Genomic DNA, 17,725 nt, shown 5'->3' with positions numbered 1-17,725 from the left:
TTTAATTTGTAGAAGAATATGGGTTAAATATGTGAAACTTATTGACCCATAGCATTTCTAAAAAAAAAAAGAAAAAAAAAAGATGAATATTAGGCTTACAAAAAAATCTTTTACAAATTAATGTAGCATAACATAATTGGAAATGAAATAAATTTAAATTTTGAGAAATCCAAATATATTGTGTCACATCAGTTTGTAAATTTTTTAAAAAAAATTTATTTGTAAACCCAACATTATCTTAAAAAAATTGTATAAAAGTTGATTAGTGTCCAAGGATAGGGAGCACTCTTGGCTATGTTTGCCAAGAGGCTGGGCTCGACCAAGACCTCAATCCCAAAAAAAAAAAAAAAAATGTCTTATACATTCACGTCAAAATTCACTTCAACATTTCTAAATTTTATATCACATCAATTATTTTTTTTATTATTATTATTCAAATAAAAAAATCACTACAAAACAAATTTTTTACATATTTTCATACAATATATATATATATTCATTTTTTCCAACAAAACATTTTCACTAAAACAAAAAAAAAAAACACATTCCTAGTCAAACAAAAAAAATAGCACTACAGATCAGACCGGCCCGGTCCAGCCTCTTGGAAAACATAGCCGAAAGAGGCGGCCAAATTGACCGCCAGCAAGGCATTTCCATTGAGGTCATTGATGACTGCTGAAGCAACAGCGAAGAGAAGTCAAATGGCCACGTCAAAGTTGACATTTAGGGAGCCAAAGTGGCGACCAGTCCTCTCAGCAAGCAGAAATTTCATTGAGAGGAATGCCCAACTGCAAATGGAGGTGAATTAAGTAAGGCCTTCAACCAGAACAGCAATGGGGAGAGAGCTGAACACGTAAGTGTTTAATGGCCATTTGGTGGGATGCACATGCTAATTAGCCTCTTTCCTTATAAGCCATGTTTTATTTTAATGTTTTTTCGGTGCAACTGTTTCACCATTATCTCATAAAATAATAATAATAATAATAATAAAATAAATTTTTTTTTTTTTAAAAAAAAAGAGAGGAACACAAAAAAGACCACTCCAAAAAGACTTCACTCGGTGACATTTTCACTTATGTGAAAATGTAGAGTCATTTTACTTTTAAATTGGTGGTTTCGATTATTTTACCTATGATGTCAAACATTGTGTTGCCAGAAGTTTGGCGTGCCTGATTTTAAGAATATAATTGCTAAAAAAAATGAAAATGAAAAAAGAAAAAAAAAAAAAAAAAACCACTCCAGAAGGACTTCACTCGGTGACATTTTCGCTTATGTGAAAATGTAGTCATTTTACTTTTAAATCGGTGGTTTCAATTATTTTACCCAAATGATAGTAACATTGTGAAGAGATTCTGACCATTAATTAGATAAAGGATCTGTTCCGTTTAACAGTCTACTAAATAGATTACTCATTTATTTTAATACAAGAAAACCGGAGTTAATGCTCACAATCTTTTGAAACATAAGGGATGTGATATTAAGTATTGAAGTTGCTTGATGAACATTATACGCCAAAAAGAAGAAAAGGGGTAAGCAAGACAGCCACCGGCCCACCAAGAACACTTAAATGAGTTACGATAGCACCCTTTAAACAATAAATTGCCGGTCTCATTTGGTGGCCAGTGGCCACAGTAGGTAATGGGGAACCATCTCCAATTTCCTCTCTTGAAATATGAACTTCACTTTTTGACTTTTCTTTTAATAGAAAGAAAACAGCCACTGACTAAGAGTTAAGTTAAAAATATATTTATTTATTTAGCCTTTAAAAAAAAAAAAAAAAAAAAAACTTTTATAGATTAATTATGAAGGAGATGACATTTGAAAGGTGTTTGATATTAGAACATACTTCAGTTTCTATTTTCTATTTGAATTTTTTAAATGCTTTGTTGTAAGTTTGGATTTTGTAATTGTTCTTCTAAACATTTTATAATAAATTTCTTGTTTTAAGACATTTACTTGTTCGTTTTTTCTGTGTATTTTTGTGCTATCTTTCCTTTTTTCTAATTAAAAAAAAAAAAGGTAGAATAGAGCGACCAACTAATATGACTATAGTAGCACTTACCCGCTAGGAACTAATGACAAGAGCCTAAACAATGGGAAACCACATGCCCTCTCTTAAACGTATGACTCAAAATGGTTAATACTAATTAGGCAAGCTAGTGTGGAGATTCTTATTGACCAACGCTCTAATACGTGACCACTAACCAATCACTTAAAAAAAATTGAGGCCACTAAACCACCACCACTAATAATTGTTATCTTTCCCTTTTGTTATAACATTTGATATTTTTTGCAATTGAGTAATCACATATTAAGTTTATATCTCTGATATGGAGCGGTGAATTGGAAGTAACTTTTTTATCTAAATTTTACACTACTTATTTGTTCTTGCAGAACTTGGATTGGATAAATTAGTGTTTGAAATTGTGTTCCTAAAATTACTCTTCGTGCCCTATTTTAATCAAAATAAATCTCGTTTTGAAACATATTTTATTAAAGAGAAGCGCATCTAAAATTTCCTAACTAATTTTAAGTTTCAATCCATTCGCAGAAGATTTTTCCTCTACTTAGATGGCATAATTCCTTCTTAGATACAATTCATATCAGAACCTAGTTTTAAAAAAAGATATTCAGTGTCTATTACAATTCTTATTTCTGTAAATCATTTTTTTTTAATTTATTCTTCTAATTAGAATCAGTTTTGAAAATTAATATCCATTTCTATAATTGTGAATTAGAATCTTGGGAGGAAAAAAATTTAAAAAAAAAACTTTGTAAAAGAGGTTAAAGGGGAAAGAAAAGAGAAATGCTATACACAAATTTTATGTCATTTTACTGATGTGACGTTGCAAATCAATCCTTACTAAAAATAAAAACAAAAAATCTAAACATTGATTTACAATGCCAGCAAAGTGAGATAAAAGTGTGGAATAAAAATATGGTTATACCGTAGCTCCAAAGAAAATGATGATAGAAAAGAACCCACATGCGCGAGCTTCTGTCATGAGAATATTCCATTTTCCTTACAACCAGGCTGCAACCACTGTAATAAAGATACTTCACATAGATAGAGGAAATAGAATCACATGTATAAGTTTGATTTCACTAAGATATTACAGGATGAAGCTAATTTGATTATAGATCTTGTAAGCATACAAGGGAAAGCTACATACTATTACATTAACATCACAGCTGAAAACAAGGGCTTCTAGGTTTTACAGACAAAAGGATAGGATCAATGTGTACACTCTGCTCAGAATAAGTCTACAAAATTACAAGCTTGCTACCTGCAATTCGTCTCCGCATAAAAGCTTACTTCAATTCCTGGCATGACCCGAAACTTTGCCATACTAGTTAATTTCTTACCACCTGAACATCAGATAAGCACGTCAGACCAACATTACTAAAATTGTGGCTATTATGGTTGACACCACAAACTTCACTTTACATAATCTTATTCTTTCTTTTTAGAAGGAAACCCTAAGCTCCCAAGGAACTCTAATTATCTAAGAAAAAGATTTCAATTAAATAATAACAAACAGAGGGATATAAATCCGTCGTCATATAAGAAGCCTGCATCAAACACATGGGGTGGGAAGAGCGTTTTGTGGGGAGAGGGGAGGAGTAGATGGACAAACTTTCAGGGAAACCTTGAAAATTGTGGTTGCTGCTCTCTAACTTGATCCGATATATACCTAGATTGGGTACAATACCTAAAAGGTGCACATCCATTGACAATCAAGTTATTGGTAAGTAGCCCTCTAGCTTCATAATTTTCATTCTAATTGATGAGCTTAATCCCCTTAGACGAAGTACCACCTTATTAAATTTTTTAGTGCATTTTCTTATTTGGATATGAACAAAAAAAGAAAAAAAGAAAAGAAGTTTCAAACTTTTTATGTCCTTGACTAGTAAAAAGAGATATTTGTATTCGAAAGAGAAATATACTTTTGTTTTAAATAAGCAATTGGCCTAAAGGGAAGGGGGAAGGGGGAAGGGTCGAAAGAAAAACGTACTTAAAATATAATGATGGCTCAAACTCGTAACACCTATAGAATAAATGGAATCTCTTTTTTGGCACAAACTCTTAGCATCATATCCCGGGTTTCCTTTAAGTGGTCTTAGGAAACAAACCATTCAGCATCTCAGTATTTGTTTTCATATCATATGGTACTGATACACACTGAATATCATTAAAATTTGGGCACCGCTTTCAAATTTCAAGTCAAAACGCTTGAAGAAAACAATTGACAACATTTCTTAGATCTTAGGAAATGGTTCATTTTAAGTAGTGATTTCAAATCCAGAAAAGACCAAACATCAACATCCCTAGCACAGTGGACTCCAGACTTCCACAATATCCTCAATATTATCCCATCAATTCACACAAATATAAGAGTGTTCATGACATTAATTTCAATGAGTACGTTTCTAGCATCTAAGCCAAATTCCATAAGCTCCGAAAAGAACCAAGAACTAATTACCATAAGAAACTTTCACCAATATATACCTAGTCTCAGTTTTACAAGATCCATTGCTGGAGTCCAAATGACAAGAATAAGAAATATGATCGATAGAAAGAATTGTACCTCAGCTGGTGATGAAATGATAGAATCCCTGTCAAAATTAGTATGTCCATTTAGGCATAAAGACATAAAATAATGGTACATTTTTCACCAACGGACATAAGGAATATGGGAATACCTTGGCCTCTCAGATTTAGCAAGATGTTTAGACATTATTGATGCCTGTAGTGAAGCAATTATTGTATTTCTATTAATCTTCAAACCAAAGACAATAAATAAGGGACAAATGTACTAGATTATTAGATATTTGAAATGTAACCAGTTAGATGCGAGCCATGGTTCTTATTAAATGAATTGGAAGGGAGGAATGCATTGTTTCACAGACAAATATTTTTTACAAACTCCAAATTAGAAACTTAACTCGACTGAAAAGACTATCTATCATAGCAGTTTTCTTCTTCAATGTGGAAAGCAGTAGAATACCGAGTGCACATAGATGTACTATTTTTAGGCATCATTGAACAAGTTCTCCAGAAGTTCATGGTTTACAGATCTAGATCTTCCATGCAATAACTCAAAAGAGCTAAAATCGATCAATCCCTCCTAGCATTGTGTAAAGTATTCAGAATCTCAGATGTAATTAGAAAGCTTGCTTATAAAACACGAATTATATGGTTTTCATCTATGTAAGCTATAAAATGAGCAAAGCAAGACTATAGGGATAAATTAAACAGAGAATAACTGGGTATGGACATTCAACTTAATAACATTGGTTTCACTTGGAAGGTGATCCATATCATAAAAAATTTGCAATAAGATAAGCAAGGAGCAGAAATTTTTTTTTAAAAAAAAAACACACCTGATCTAGATAACAATAAAAATAGGCAATTATTTTTAATATCCGATTGAAATAAACGGAGTGTAATACCTGCTCCTGAATTATGCTCCTCGCCTCAACAAGTTGAGCTTCAAGCTCAAGTTCTCTCTCAGTTGCTTCAGAAGTAACTTCTGCATCTTTCTGGGCATCTTGCAATTGACCCATACGCTCCTTGAAATTTCAAAGCATAAACACCAAACATGTTAAAAAATGTATTGTGCACAGGAAGCATAAGATGAACTGGTAAAGAAAGCCAAAAAGAAAAAAGAGCTACCTTTATGGAAGCCATCTTATTTCGGAGACTTTCCTCTATTTGATCTCTAGCCATGCGGAAGGGTAGGTCAAAGACATCCTGCAAGCATTAAACTCTTAAGGCTTACATGCAACACCAGCCAAAGGAAAAGAACGCGCTTGTATCATTTAGAAAATTGACATACCGTCCTCCCTCCCAATGGGGACTTTGAGGGGTCAGTTTCAACTCCTTCATTGACAGCCGGAGAATGCTTGGACAATCCATTAGGAGCATTTAAAAAATCACGCATATCCATCTGTAAGCCAATCATGCCTGCAGGAGTTAGAACCCATTGCTCTACCAACAGAAATGAAAGTTTCTTATATGGGGGGGAGGAAGAAGCTTGGGGCATTTGAAGTGAAATTTTAGGGTTCTGTTTTTATATATATAGTCTAACATGCACATGTGCAACTGTGCAAAACTGCCATGGAACGTGTACAAGCTTTTCTTTCTTTTCTTTTCTTTTCTTTTTTGTTAAGCAAATAAAAAATTGTAGAAACATTGGAATCCCTTCCCCAATAGAGTTGCATCACAATTTCAGTGGGAATACACATCCCAAAACTCAGGAAAGTTGAGGAATGCAAATACTGAGCTACCACGATAAACAATCTATCAATATAGTGAGTTTGTTGGATAATGCTTAAAGGAAAGTAGTGCACTTTGCAATATATTAGAGCATTGGAAACACATAGGGTCTAGCATATACACAAAAAATGTATCACTGAAATAAATTACTATTTTGATGATTGTTTTACTATGTATTATCTTGCAAACAAACACAAAAGCATCAAAAAATATATATTTAATGTAATAAAATTTGTAAAAGACATTTAAATATTCGGAGATGCCATTTGACTGTGTCAAAACACACATTGGTGACTGTTTACAATTCAAACCATATAATAATGACAACAAAATGTTCTCTACATTTGTATATTCATATACGTGAACAAGGATTTTGTTTTAGCAAACCTATCTTATTTTCTGATGTAGGACATGTGTGTCCCCACCCCCAAGAATAAATAGTTTACTTTTAATCATTTCCCTACTAGGAGTATATTTACTTTTCCTATTAGAATTATATTTACTTTCCCTACTAGGATTATGTTTACTTTTCTACTAAGATTAGATTTACTTTCTCTACTAGAAGTAGGTTTACCTTTTCTCCAAAGATTTCTCTTCTATAAATAGGCTAGTCTATTATGTAAAACTCAATCAATTGAATTATTATCAAATCAGAGAATTATCTCTCAAATACTCTGCAGAGTTTATCTATTTTTTAGTTTGCGGGCTTGTTTTTATCTTTTTGGGTAAAAGACGAAGACGCTTCTCTTTACAAAATCAAAGACGTCGCTCTTTGATTAGTTACCTTAGTCTTCCGCTACGTCAGTTGGTATCAAAGCAGGCTTTATCCTGATCATGACCAATCAGCGCAACGGTGACGAACCCCTTAACGACGCTACTCGTGACAAGGAGGCTCCTTCGAGAGCCGAATTCCAAGAGTTCCAGCAAATCCAGCAAACGATGCAACAGGAGATACGACAGGAGATGCGCCAGATGCGGGAGATGATAGAGCGCATGCACATAGGTCCTAATCGTAATCACAAGGACAATGATGCCCATGATGACGATGGGATCCGAGTGAGGCCTATTCCTCACTAACGACCTTCACCCATAAAACGACCACCGGCCTATGACGATCTTAGTGATGATGAAGACTTCGCTGAAGGAGTATTTGGACGGGACATTGGGGTAGATCGAAGGGGAGGATTATGTAGAGGAGTCGGTTGTGGCAGCGCAGGCTTCAGAGGTTATGAGCACAGTGGAGCTGGCCATATGGGGAATGTCTATGAAGGCCCTGGCTACCGGGATGCTTATGGAGAGCAACCCAGACGTCATGATTACGGTAGGGAGGAATCCCACGAATACCGAATGAAGATTGATCTCCCATCATTCAACGGGCATCTTCACATTGAAGATTTCTTAGATTGGGTGATGGAGGTAGAGAGGTTCTTCGATTACATGAGTATTCGCAAGGATCGCAAGGTGAAGTTAGTGGCATACAAGTTCAAGGGAGGAGCTTCTGCTTGGTGGGAAAAATTACAGATTTCCCGAGCCCAACAAGGGAAGGGACCTGTAACTTCATGGTTGAAGATGAAGCGGCTACTCAAAGCACGGTTTTTACCACCGGACTTTGAGCAACGGCTATTCCAACAATACCAAGAGTGTCGCAAAGGAGGTCGGACCATCCAGGCATATGCTGATGATTTCTATCGCCTATCTGCTTGAAATGATCTCATGGAGACAGAGGATCAACAAGTTGCAAGGTTTATTGGTGGACTGCGTGTGGCAATACAAGATAAGGTTTCTATGCATCCTATCTTTACTTTGAACGAGGCAGTTAGTTTGGCAACCCGAGCAGAGAAGCAATTGAAGAGGCCTAGAGCACCAACCTAGGAGCAAAACCCGAGCGATTCGACGAGATCAACACAGGGTCGGGGAAAACAACCTCTAGTCCCGACAGTCACACCAAGTCAACCAGTGATTTCCACGGGAAAAGGAGCCAGTAGCAGTTCAAGCACCTCGAGACAACCAGCCAAAAATCCATACGCACGGCCCGGTCTAGACAAGTGTTTCAAATGCAACCAACTGGGACATAGGGCGCATCAATGTCCCCAGAGGCAGATGGTAAACTTGATCGAACCCGAGCCAGAGGAAGGGTCTGAGAATGGAAATATTGATACATCCGAGTATGAGGAAGAGGAGTTGACTGAAGCTGATGAGGGAATCCCACTTTCCCAATCGTTAGTAATTCAACGTTTACTCTTAATCCCGAGGCAAGAGGATCAATCTCAAAGGCACAAGATTTTTCGTACTCGCTGCACAGTCAACCAGAGGGTATGTGATGTGATTATTGATAGTGGTAGCGAGGAAAACGTAGTGTCTAAGGAGATGGTTTCAAAGTTGGGTTTGAAAACTGAGAAGCACCCAATTCCATATAAGATTGGACGGATCAAGCGGGGAACCGAGACACTAATAACCGAGAGATGTCGTTTCACATTTTCGATCAGTAAGTATTACTCGGATTCTATTTTGTGTGATGTTGTGGAGATGGATGCATGCCACTTAATCTTGGGAAGACCGTGGCAGTTTGACATGGATGCCCAGTAGCAAGGAAGAGCCAATGTCTACACTATCTTTTGGGATGTTCGAAAGATAACATTTCGACCCTTACAAGAAGTCGAAAATTCTACTCATTCCAAGGGAAAGCCGGTCCTCCTATCCACTGGATCAGAATTTATAGAAGAAGTTAAGGAGGCCCGAGACATACATCATAGCATTGGTGACCGAGGGAACCCCGGGCTCCGTCTCACAAGAAGTTCCCGAGATAATGTGACCGATGTTAGAAGAATTCCAAGACATCGTGCCTGAAGAGATGCCCGAAAGACTGCCGCCCATGAGAGATATCCAGCACTATATTGACTTAGTGCCGGGAGCAACTCTCTCGAACTTGCCACATTATCGAATCAACCCAAAGGAGAATGCTATTTTGCAAGAGCAGTAGAGAGGTTAATTTGGAAGGGACGCTTGTGAGAGAGTATGAGTCCATGCGCAATACCGGCCCTACTTGTATCGAAGAAAGATGGGAGTTAGCGAATGTGCGTGGATAGCCGGGCAATAAACAAGATCACGATCAAGTATCGGTTTCCTATTCCCCGAATAGGTGACATGTTTGATATGCTATCTGGGGCTAAGATTTTTTCAAAGATTGACTTGAGGAGTGGATATCACCAAATCCGTATACGACCGGGAGATGAATGGAAAACTGCATTCAAGACTAAAGAGGGGCTTTATGAGTGGATGGTGATGCCTTTCGGCCTTTCGAATGCACCAAGCACTTTCATGCGACTCATGAATCAAGTACTGAAACCTTTTATCGAAAAATTTGTCGTTGTCTATTTCGATGATATTCTTATCTATAGTCGCAACCCGGTAGATCACATGCATCACGTGAGGAAAGTGTTGGAGGTCCTCCGTGAAAATAAGTTGTTTATCAACTTAAAGAAGTGTAGTTTCATGATGGATCAGTTACTCTTCCTCAGATTTGTAGTCGGTGCCGATGGAATCCAAGTGGATGAAGAGAAGGTGAGAACAATCCGAGAATGGCCCACACCCAAGTCAGTGGGAGAAGTAAGAAGTTTGCATGGGTTAGCAACTTTCTATAGAAGGTTCATTCGGAATTTCAGTAGTATTGTAGCACTGATCACCGAGTGTATGAAGAAAGGAAAATTCAATTGGGGTGACGAAGCCAAGTAAAGTTTCTCAATCATCAAAGAAAAGCTATGCACAGCACCTGTACTTGCCTTATCTGACTTTGACAAGCTGTTTGAAGTTGAATGTGATGCATCAATCGTCGGGATAGGAGCTGTGCTATCTCAAGAAGGGAAGCCCGTAGAATTTTTTAGTGAAAAATATCATAGAAGCAAGACAAAAGTGGTCAACATATGAGTTGGAGCTTTATGCTGTCTTGAGAGCCCTCAAGGTGTGGGAGCACTACCTGATCCAACGAGAGTTTGACCTCTATACCGACCATCAAGCATTAAAGTTCATCAATAGTCAAAAGAATCTGAATCGGATGCACGCTCGGTGGGTTTCTTACATCCAACGATTCACTTTTTCTCTCAAGCATAAGTCGGGAAAACTGAATCGTGTAGCTGACGCTTTAAGCCGCCGAGCTACCCTGCTGATCACCATGAAAGCTGAAGTGACTAGATTCGAGTGCCTAAAGGAGTTATACGAGGAAGATGAAGATTTTGGTGAAACCTGGAAGCATTGCAAGGCGAGGCAATCAATTTCTGAGATACATATTCAGGAGGGGTATTTATTTCGTGGGAATCGGCTGTGCATTCCAAAGAGTTCCTTACGGGAACAAATAATCCGAGAATTACATGCTGGAGGATTGGGTGGTCATCTGGGAAGAGACAAGACTATTGCTCTGGTAGAGGAGCGGTATTACTGGCCGCAACTGAAGAAAGAAGTAGGTATTTTTGTCCAATGATGCCAGACTTGTCAGGTCGCCAATGGGCAAACCCAAAATATGGGATTATACATGCCTCTACTAATACCAGAAGCACTGTGGGAAGATGTATCCATGGATTTTGTATTGGGTCTCCCGAGAACCCAACGAGGAGCAGATTCTATAATGGTAATTGTGGATAGATTTTCCAAAATGGCTCACTTTGTTGCTTGCAAGAAAACATCTGATTCTGTTCAAGAGGCCAATCTATTCTTCCGAAAGGTGGTTCGATTGCATGGAGTCCCAAAGTCTCACTTCTGACCAAGACACCAAGTTCTAGTCTCACTTTTGGCGAACATTATGGAGGCGGTTCGACACAGCATTGAACTTTAGTAGCATGAGCCATCCGCAAACAGACGGGCAGACAGAAGTTGTTAATCAAACTCTAGGTAATTTACTTCGATGTATTGCAGGTGACAAACCGAAGCAGTGGGACCTGGCTTTAACTCAGGCCGAGTTTGCCTACAATAACATGGTGAATCGATCTACTGGGAAGGCACCATTTGAAGTCATCTATGGGAGAACTCCGAGACTTGCAATAGATCTTGCAGCTTTACCTAAGCTACCAGGTGCAAGTGTGGCAGCGGATCATTTAGCAGAACGGGGTGAAAGCTACCCAAGAGGGAGTTCGTCAGCATCTAGAAGAATCCTATGCTAAGTACAAGATAGCAGCAGACAAGGGTCAGCGATCAAAGATTTTTCAAGAAGGAGATCTTGTGATGGTGTATCTACGCAAGGGGCGACTGACTGGTACTTCTGGAAAGCTGAGGAATAAGAAGTATGGTCCATGCAAGGTACTAAAAAGGATTAACGACAATGCATATGTCATCGATCTTCCAAAAGAAATGGCGATATCCTCAACATTCAACGTGGCAAACATTTTTGAATATTTTCCACCAGAGGAGTCGGAACTTAACTCGAGGATGAGCTCTTTTCAAGAAGGAGAGACTGATGTAGGACATGTGTGTCCCCACCCCCAAGAATAAATAGTTTACTTTTAATCATTTCCCTACTAGGAGTATATTTACTTTTCCTATTAGAATTATGTTTATTTTTCCTACTAGGATTATGTTTACTTTTCTACTAAGATTAGATTTACTTTCTCTACTAGAAGTAGGTTCACTTTTTCTCCAAGGATTTCTCTTCTATAAATAGGCTAGTCTATTATGTAAAACTCAATCAATTGAATTATTATCAAATTAGAGAATTATCTCTCAAATACTCTGCGGAGTTTATCTTTTTTTTAGCCTGTGGGCTTGTTTTTAACTTTTTGGGTAGAAGACGAAGACGCTTCTCCCTGCAGAATCAAAGACGCTACTCTTTGATTAATTACCTTAGTCTTCCGCTACGTCATTTTCTAAAAGAAATTAGGCTTCTTTGACATTAACAATAACACCATCCAACATTCCCAACACTGATTTTACAGCGTTGAGGACCAGAAATAGTAAGTGAGATTTACTGATTTAGCATTTGTGCGCTAAGAAACAAAATTACCTTCGATAGTAGTTTGTCATTAGATAAGAAAAATAGAATAGACCAGCTATGTAAATCAAGCATCACCATTTGTTAGTTCTATAAGGAAACAACGTAAACCTTAACCAATATTAGATATTACACTCAGTAAGCACACTTTACAATGCATTCAAATAACCCCCTTATACATGAGTGAAAAGTAGAGTCACTAAGCCCCAAAATGGTAACCATAACAACATTAGTAGAATGGTAAACATATACCTGCATTGACCGTAGTAATGCCCTTAAATCAGCATTCTCTGTCATCAACTCTTGATTTTTTGCCTCGTAAGCATCCACCTGCAAAGTTTACGTCAACCATACGTTAACTAGTTGGTCTACAAATCTAAATACGTCAATCAGGCTACATACAATCTTTTTATAGAAATCATTGTCAGCCTTTTTCCCATTCCACGTTCCACGCTGTCGCCCTTCTTTCTGTGCACATTTATAAAAGACCTTAGGTGGATAAATAGAAATCAATCAGACATATTGTATTGCCCTTATTGCCCAATAAGTACCTGAAGCAAATTCATTATCTCCATTCCTGATCTAGATTCCTTCTTTTTCTCCATCAACACTTGGTTTAGCCTTTCCTGAAAGTAAAATATAGTGATTCCACATGTCAATATCTATTGTCTTGACCACTCATGTAGACCTTCATTAATAAAAATCCTACTCTATGAACATGAATAGCCAACTCCCAGGGGTAAAACAGAAAAAATGGAAGATTCCCCACCTGCAACTTTATGTACTCTTTTTCTTTTTTCTTCATCTCATGTACTTGTTGAGTCTTCACTTGCTTTTGCAACATCAGAATGTCATTGATATTTGTCAGGATTGGTTTCATTTAATGTAGTAGCTAGCAAAAGCACTCCAATAAATCAAAACTATTAACCTGATTGCCAATAACCATTCTTTGAAACTCATCTCGCTCCTGATGTAACTTTTCGATTTGGGCCTTAAAAGCTGCCGTAGCTTTAGCTTCCTAATCAGACAAAACTACTAAAAGATATCAACAAAACCATCAAACTGATTTAAGAAAAATGAAAAAAAAAAAAAAAAAAAAAAAAAAAAAAAAAAAAAAAAAACTTTACTTTGACAAGACAGTAAGTTACAAACCGTTCGTGTAATGGTTGCAATCTCCCTATCTTTGCCTTGTAATTGTGCCTCAAGCCTCTCAACTTTGGCCTCTAGTCTTGATATGTCCGATAGTAGCCTATACCATGAAAAAACAAGAAGCATTATTTCAGATACTGAAATTCCAAAATTCCAATTCTTGCTTGCTAAATTTGAATGTAAGATCTACCTGAATCACACCATTCTAAAATGCATCAATCTGTTACTGGGCTCAAACAACCGCCCCTCAAAATTCTAATCAACCTTAATTTAATAAGTTGAAAAAAAAAAAAAATTTCCACAGATTCTGACCTAATATATGCAAAATGAGTAAACGCTCTAAATTACTTTTACATATATCTATACCGAGTGAATGAAAATAAACTCAGAGACATCAAATCATAAAAGGAAGATTCCAGACCAGATCATCTAAACAAATGCATCATCTAAACAAAAATGATCAACTGAATTCAGATTCATTAGAAATGTCACCATGAACCATTGTTAAAAATAATCAACTGAATTCAAACTAATCAGACATGTTAATGCGATCAAACAGTACAGAAATTGAGCTCAAATCGGTTACCGCTGTCTCTGCTCATTAGCAGAGTCTCTAAATTCAACATCACGCTGCCTCTGCTGAAGCAACGAGTATACACAATTGCAAGTCCTCGCAACCGAAACCTACAAAGCACAGCAAGGACAGTAAAATAAAAACAATAACAACATGATGAACAAATCCAAGCAAAGCCAAACCGAAGATCAACATCAACACGCACCGGATCATTCGCGAACAGATCGAGCGAAGCCTGGAATCCGTACGTAACAAGCGTTTGGTTCAGGTACTTGGTGCAGTGCTCCAAGTTTCCGACATCCGCAAATGCGTACTCTCTGAAGCACAAATCAGAATCCTAAACATCAAAATAAACTAACACACATACATACACATATAATGTGCACTCTCTGATGTACAAGCACAAAATCAAAAACCCTAGAGATCGGCATGGACATGTGAATGGCTGAACGTAAGGGAATATGGAGGAATAGAAACCCTAAAGTGAAGAGAAGCTCACCCGATTGCGATGGCAGGCGGAGGGGATGGCTGCAAAGTAGTGAGAGAGTTAGAGAGAGAAAATGAGAGAAGTCGAAGCGCATTGTTAGGGTTTAGAGAGATCGTACTCTGAGATCAAAGCCCGCGTCAATCGCTGACATTGTTGAGAGCTGAGTTTGAGAGAGAAAGAGTGTGTGTGTGTGAGAGAGAGAGTGACAGTGTGATGGGGCTTCCACCTTTGGAGCCTAGAGTCTCTGCGGATCTGACTTGTGATGAGCGGTTGGGAAATTTAAAAACTTGACATTTTTGTAAAAAACAAAAAAAAAAATGTAAAAAACGGATTTGATTGGACTTCGGTGGAAAAGGTTGTGAACCGGTGGTTAAAGTCGGGGTGCTTTGAATCAGTGTAGCCGAATGTAACGAGATTTTGTACAACCTGCTATAATATTTCCTTAATAATTTTTTTTTTTTTTTTTTGGTAAATTTTATTTAATCTCCTTAAACTATTACTTTAATGATAATTTACCTCCTAAACTATCAATTAGGACAATTTATTCTCTAAACTACCAAAATAATGACAATATATTCTTCAATGCTAACAAAATGACAAAATTACTCCTATAAAATTTTTAATAAGTCAAAAATACCTTTAAAAGTTGGAAAAAAAAACTAAAATTTAGTATTTTTATTTTTACTTTAATAAGAGTAATTTCGTTATTTTTTTAAAATTGGAGGTACATTGTCATTATTTTATTTAAATGCACTCCACAAATTCTCTAAATATTTTCCTATACCTTTAAATTGTTGTTTTTACTTTTCTTTTTTTTCTTTTTTTTTTCTTGCCACAGGAGTGAGTGAACAAAGGGGAATAAAGAAAAGTGTATCCATTGAGGTCAAATGAGGTGTTGGAAGAGAAACTGCCCAAATTATCTGTTCCCAAGACACCTATCAAGTTGTGCATAATGCGCAATTCTGCTACAAGACAAGATACATCCACATTTAGGGTTGTTCAGCACATGTGTTAAAAGGGAAGTTTGATAAGTTGGAACCAACGACAAAAGCATGCTTGTTTGTTGGGTATCCAAAAAGTACCGAGGGTACATTGTTCTACATTCCTGACGAAAGGAAGGTGTTTGTTTGCACAAACTCCCTGTTTCTTGAGGAAGACTCTAGGAGAAATGTCAAATACTAGAGCGAGCAAATCTCGAGTTGTCTAGAGATGATGAGGTCGTGTCAAATACACCACAAGTCATTATTGATGAGATACCTAGTACATCATAGTGTAAACTATAGTTCATAGTCAATAATGAAATTGAGCATTCCATAAGTATTGTGGAAACACTACTCTTCAAGAAGGAATCTATAATCATTTGATTTAATCAAAGCGACATTAACTATCCTCTTGAGATCAAGTTATCAGGAATTGATTATTCAAAGTATGTGACCGAAACATTTTAGTAAGAGTTACTAAAATTAAATGTATAAAATGAAATGTGATTTCATGAGTACAAGAATAATCAAGAGATTAAATTGGGTACTCAAGGATTAAGAGATAATGAATTAAAGTAAGAATTTATTTATGACTTTAATTCAACTTTTAATTATTTGATGGATTGATCAAATAATGCATTGATAAAAACTCATTGGGAGATTTGATTAATCAAAATAAATACTAAAGTGCAATTCCAATTATTTAGTGAAATTAATTGTAATTAATAGTGACTTATAACAATCCCTGTAGCCTTTTTTCCCTTATTCAATTAGGAAAAAAAAAATAGTGACTTATAACAAGTCATGAGATGACAAGTATCTCAAGCTAATTATTAGGGGTAATTATCTTTTCTCCCCATGAATTACAACGCATTTTCACTTTATCTCCATGAATTGCCAACTCTACTGACCGACCCCCATGAACTACCATTTTGTGCCAAAACCTCACTTCTGTCAGTCAAATGCGTTAACTCAGACGGTCAAAGTGACAATGCATTGCAGTTCATGGGGCAAAGTGACGATGAATTTTGGAATAACATTGGTCGAATTGAAAAAAAAAATTGCAAGTTTTGGGGGGTGCATTACAAAAATTGAAACATTGGAGGTCGAATTGAAAATCGCCCCAAACTTTAGGGGGGTAAAGTGTAATTTTCCCCTTTTTTTTTAAAAAAAAAAAAAAAAAAAAGGTCACAAGGTGGCCCAACCGTGGGTCACCTTGTTTTTTTTTATAACAATTTTAATTTTTTTTTTTAATATGAAATTAAGGGTAAATTTGAAATTTTATAAAAAAGCCAGGGGTATAATGGTCATTTGATCACTTTTAACGCTTAGAAATTGACGAAATAAGGTAAAGTGCATCAAATTGAAAGTTTAAGAAGTGAAATTGAGAGTTTTTAAAATTTATGAAGGTCTTCTCAAAACGTGTGGTAATTTAGAGGTCTAAAGTGAAATTTCTCTTTCTTATTATCTAATTCCCTCATTTCTTGATGCAATAAGAAATAGTCATTCATTACTTGTTTAGTACTAAAACTGAATATCGTACACTTGCTAACACTACTTCAAATTTTCTTTAGTTATATTGGTTATTGCAAACATGAGTGCCACTCAAACCAACTCACCTATTTGTTATGACAATTGATTTTTCATTCACATGCACATAATGTTGGGAATATATATCAAAGAGATACAACAACAACAACAAAATCCTTAAGAAAGAGCACGAAAAAAGCATAGCATCAAATTACACAAAACAAAAATTTGCATAGGCATGAGATTAATGTACCTCCAAAGTGAGCTACTTGGTGTAGAGGGCTGATTGAATCTCTTGCTTTGTACACCTAGGCTTGAGTTTTGAAACTTCTAAACCTTCTTCTCAATTATGATTATGAGACTAAGAGTCTGTTTGAGATTGCGGTTTCAATAAGTACAATTTTAAAAATAGCATTTTTGAAATTGCTACTTTTTAAAATCGTAAAGGCGTTTGGTAAAACATGTTAAAAAATACTTTTTTATTAAATATTTGTTATGCGAATTCATGATTTTGATTTAAATTCGCACTTTTTCAAATAAGCACCCCCTACCCTGCTTGTTGAAATCGCATTTTTTTTTCTTATTTTAAATTAAGTGCTTTTTAAATCGCAATGCCAAACGCCTTACGTTTTGCGACATCTTTTAAAAACACAGATTATTTTTATGAAATCGCAATCTCAAATGCACCGTAAGAAAGTGGGCTTTTATGCCAACACAAGATCCTTTTATATAGAGCATGTAAAACCTAGTG

The 17,725-nt window shown here is 36.3% G+C and overlaps 1 protein-coding gene across 1 annotated transcript; it reads right to left on the bottom strand.

Annotated features, from left to right (window-relative positions):
- Positions 1-3,038: 3,038 nt before the first annotated feature.
- On the bottom strand, positions 3,039-14,721 carry LOC132190659 (uncharacterized). Its single transcript, XM_059605699.1, has 16 exons — positions 14,583-14,721; positions 14,477-14,505; positions 14,183-14,294; positions 13,990-14,087; positions 13,407-13,503; positions 13,183-13,272; positions 13,024-13,086; positions 12,806-12,880; positions 12,657-12,722; positions 12,507-12,584; positions 5,841-5,951; positions 5,678-5,755; positions 5,455-5,574; positions 4,705-4,748; positions 4,590-4,617; positions 3,039-3,369 (listed from the first exon to the last, which is right to left on the bottom strand). Exons 1-16 carry the CDS (start codon positions 14,613-14,615, stop codon positions 3,355-3,357), a joined length of 1,137 nt encoding a protein of 378 aa, XP_059461682.1. The 5' UTR covers positions 14,616-14,721; the 3' UTR covers positions 3,039-3,354.
- Positions 14,722-17,725: the final 3,004 nt, after the last annotated feature.

The sequence above is a fragment of the Corylus avellana genome, chromosome ca8 (assembly GCF_901000735.1).
Source record: "Corylus avellana chromosome ca8, CavTom2PMs-1.0".
Lineage (NCBI taxonomy): Eukaryota > Viridiplantae > Streptophyta > Magnoliopsida > Fagales > Betulaceae > Corylus > Corylus avellana.
Note: the sequence above shows the minus strand (reverse complement) of the source record. Positions and strands in the feature narration are given on the sequence as shown.

Bases quoted from the DNA above. Each gene is read 5' to 3' on its own strand.
- LOC132190659 (XM_059605699.1), bottom strand. From the start codon at position 14,615: ATGTCAGCGATTGACGCGGGCTTTGATCTCAGA. The intron at 13,504-13,989 runs GTAACCGATTTG...TTCATGGTATAG, and splicing joins GCTAATGAGCAGAGACAGCG to GCTACTATCGGACATATCAA. The intron at 13,087-13,182 runs GTTAATAGTTTT...ATGTTGCAAAAG, and splicing joins GAATGGTTATTGGCAATCAG to CAAGTGAAGACTCAACAAGT.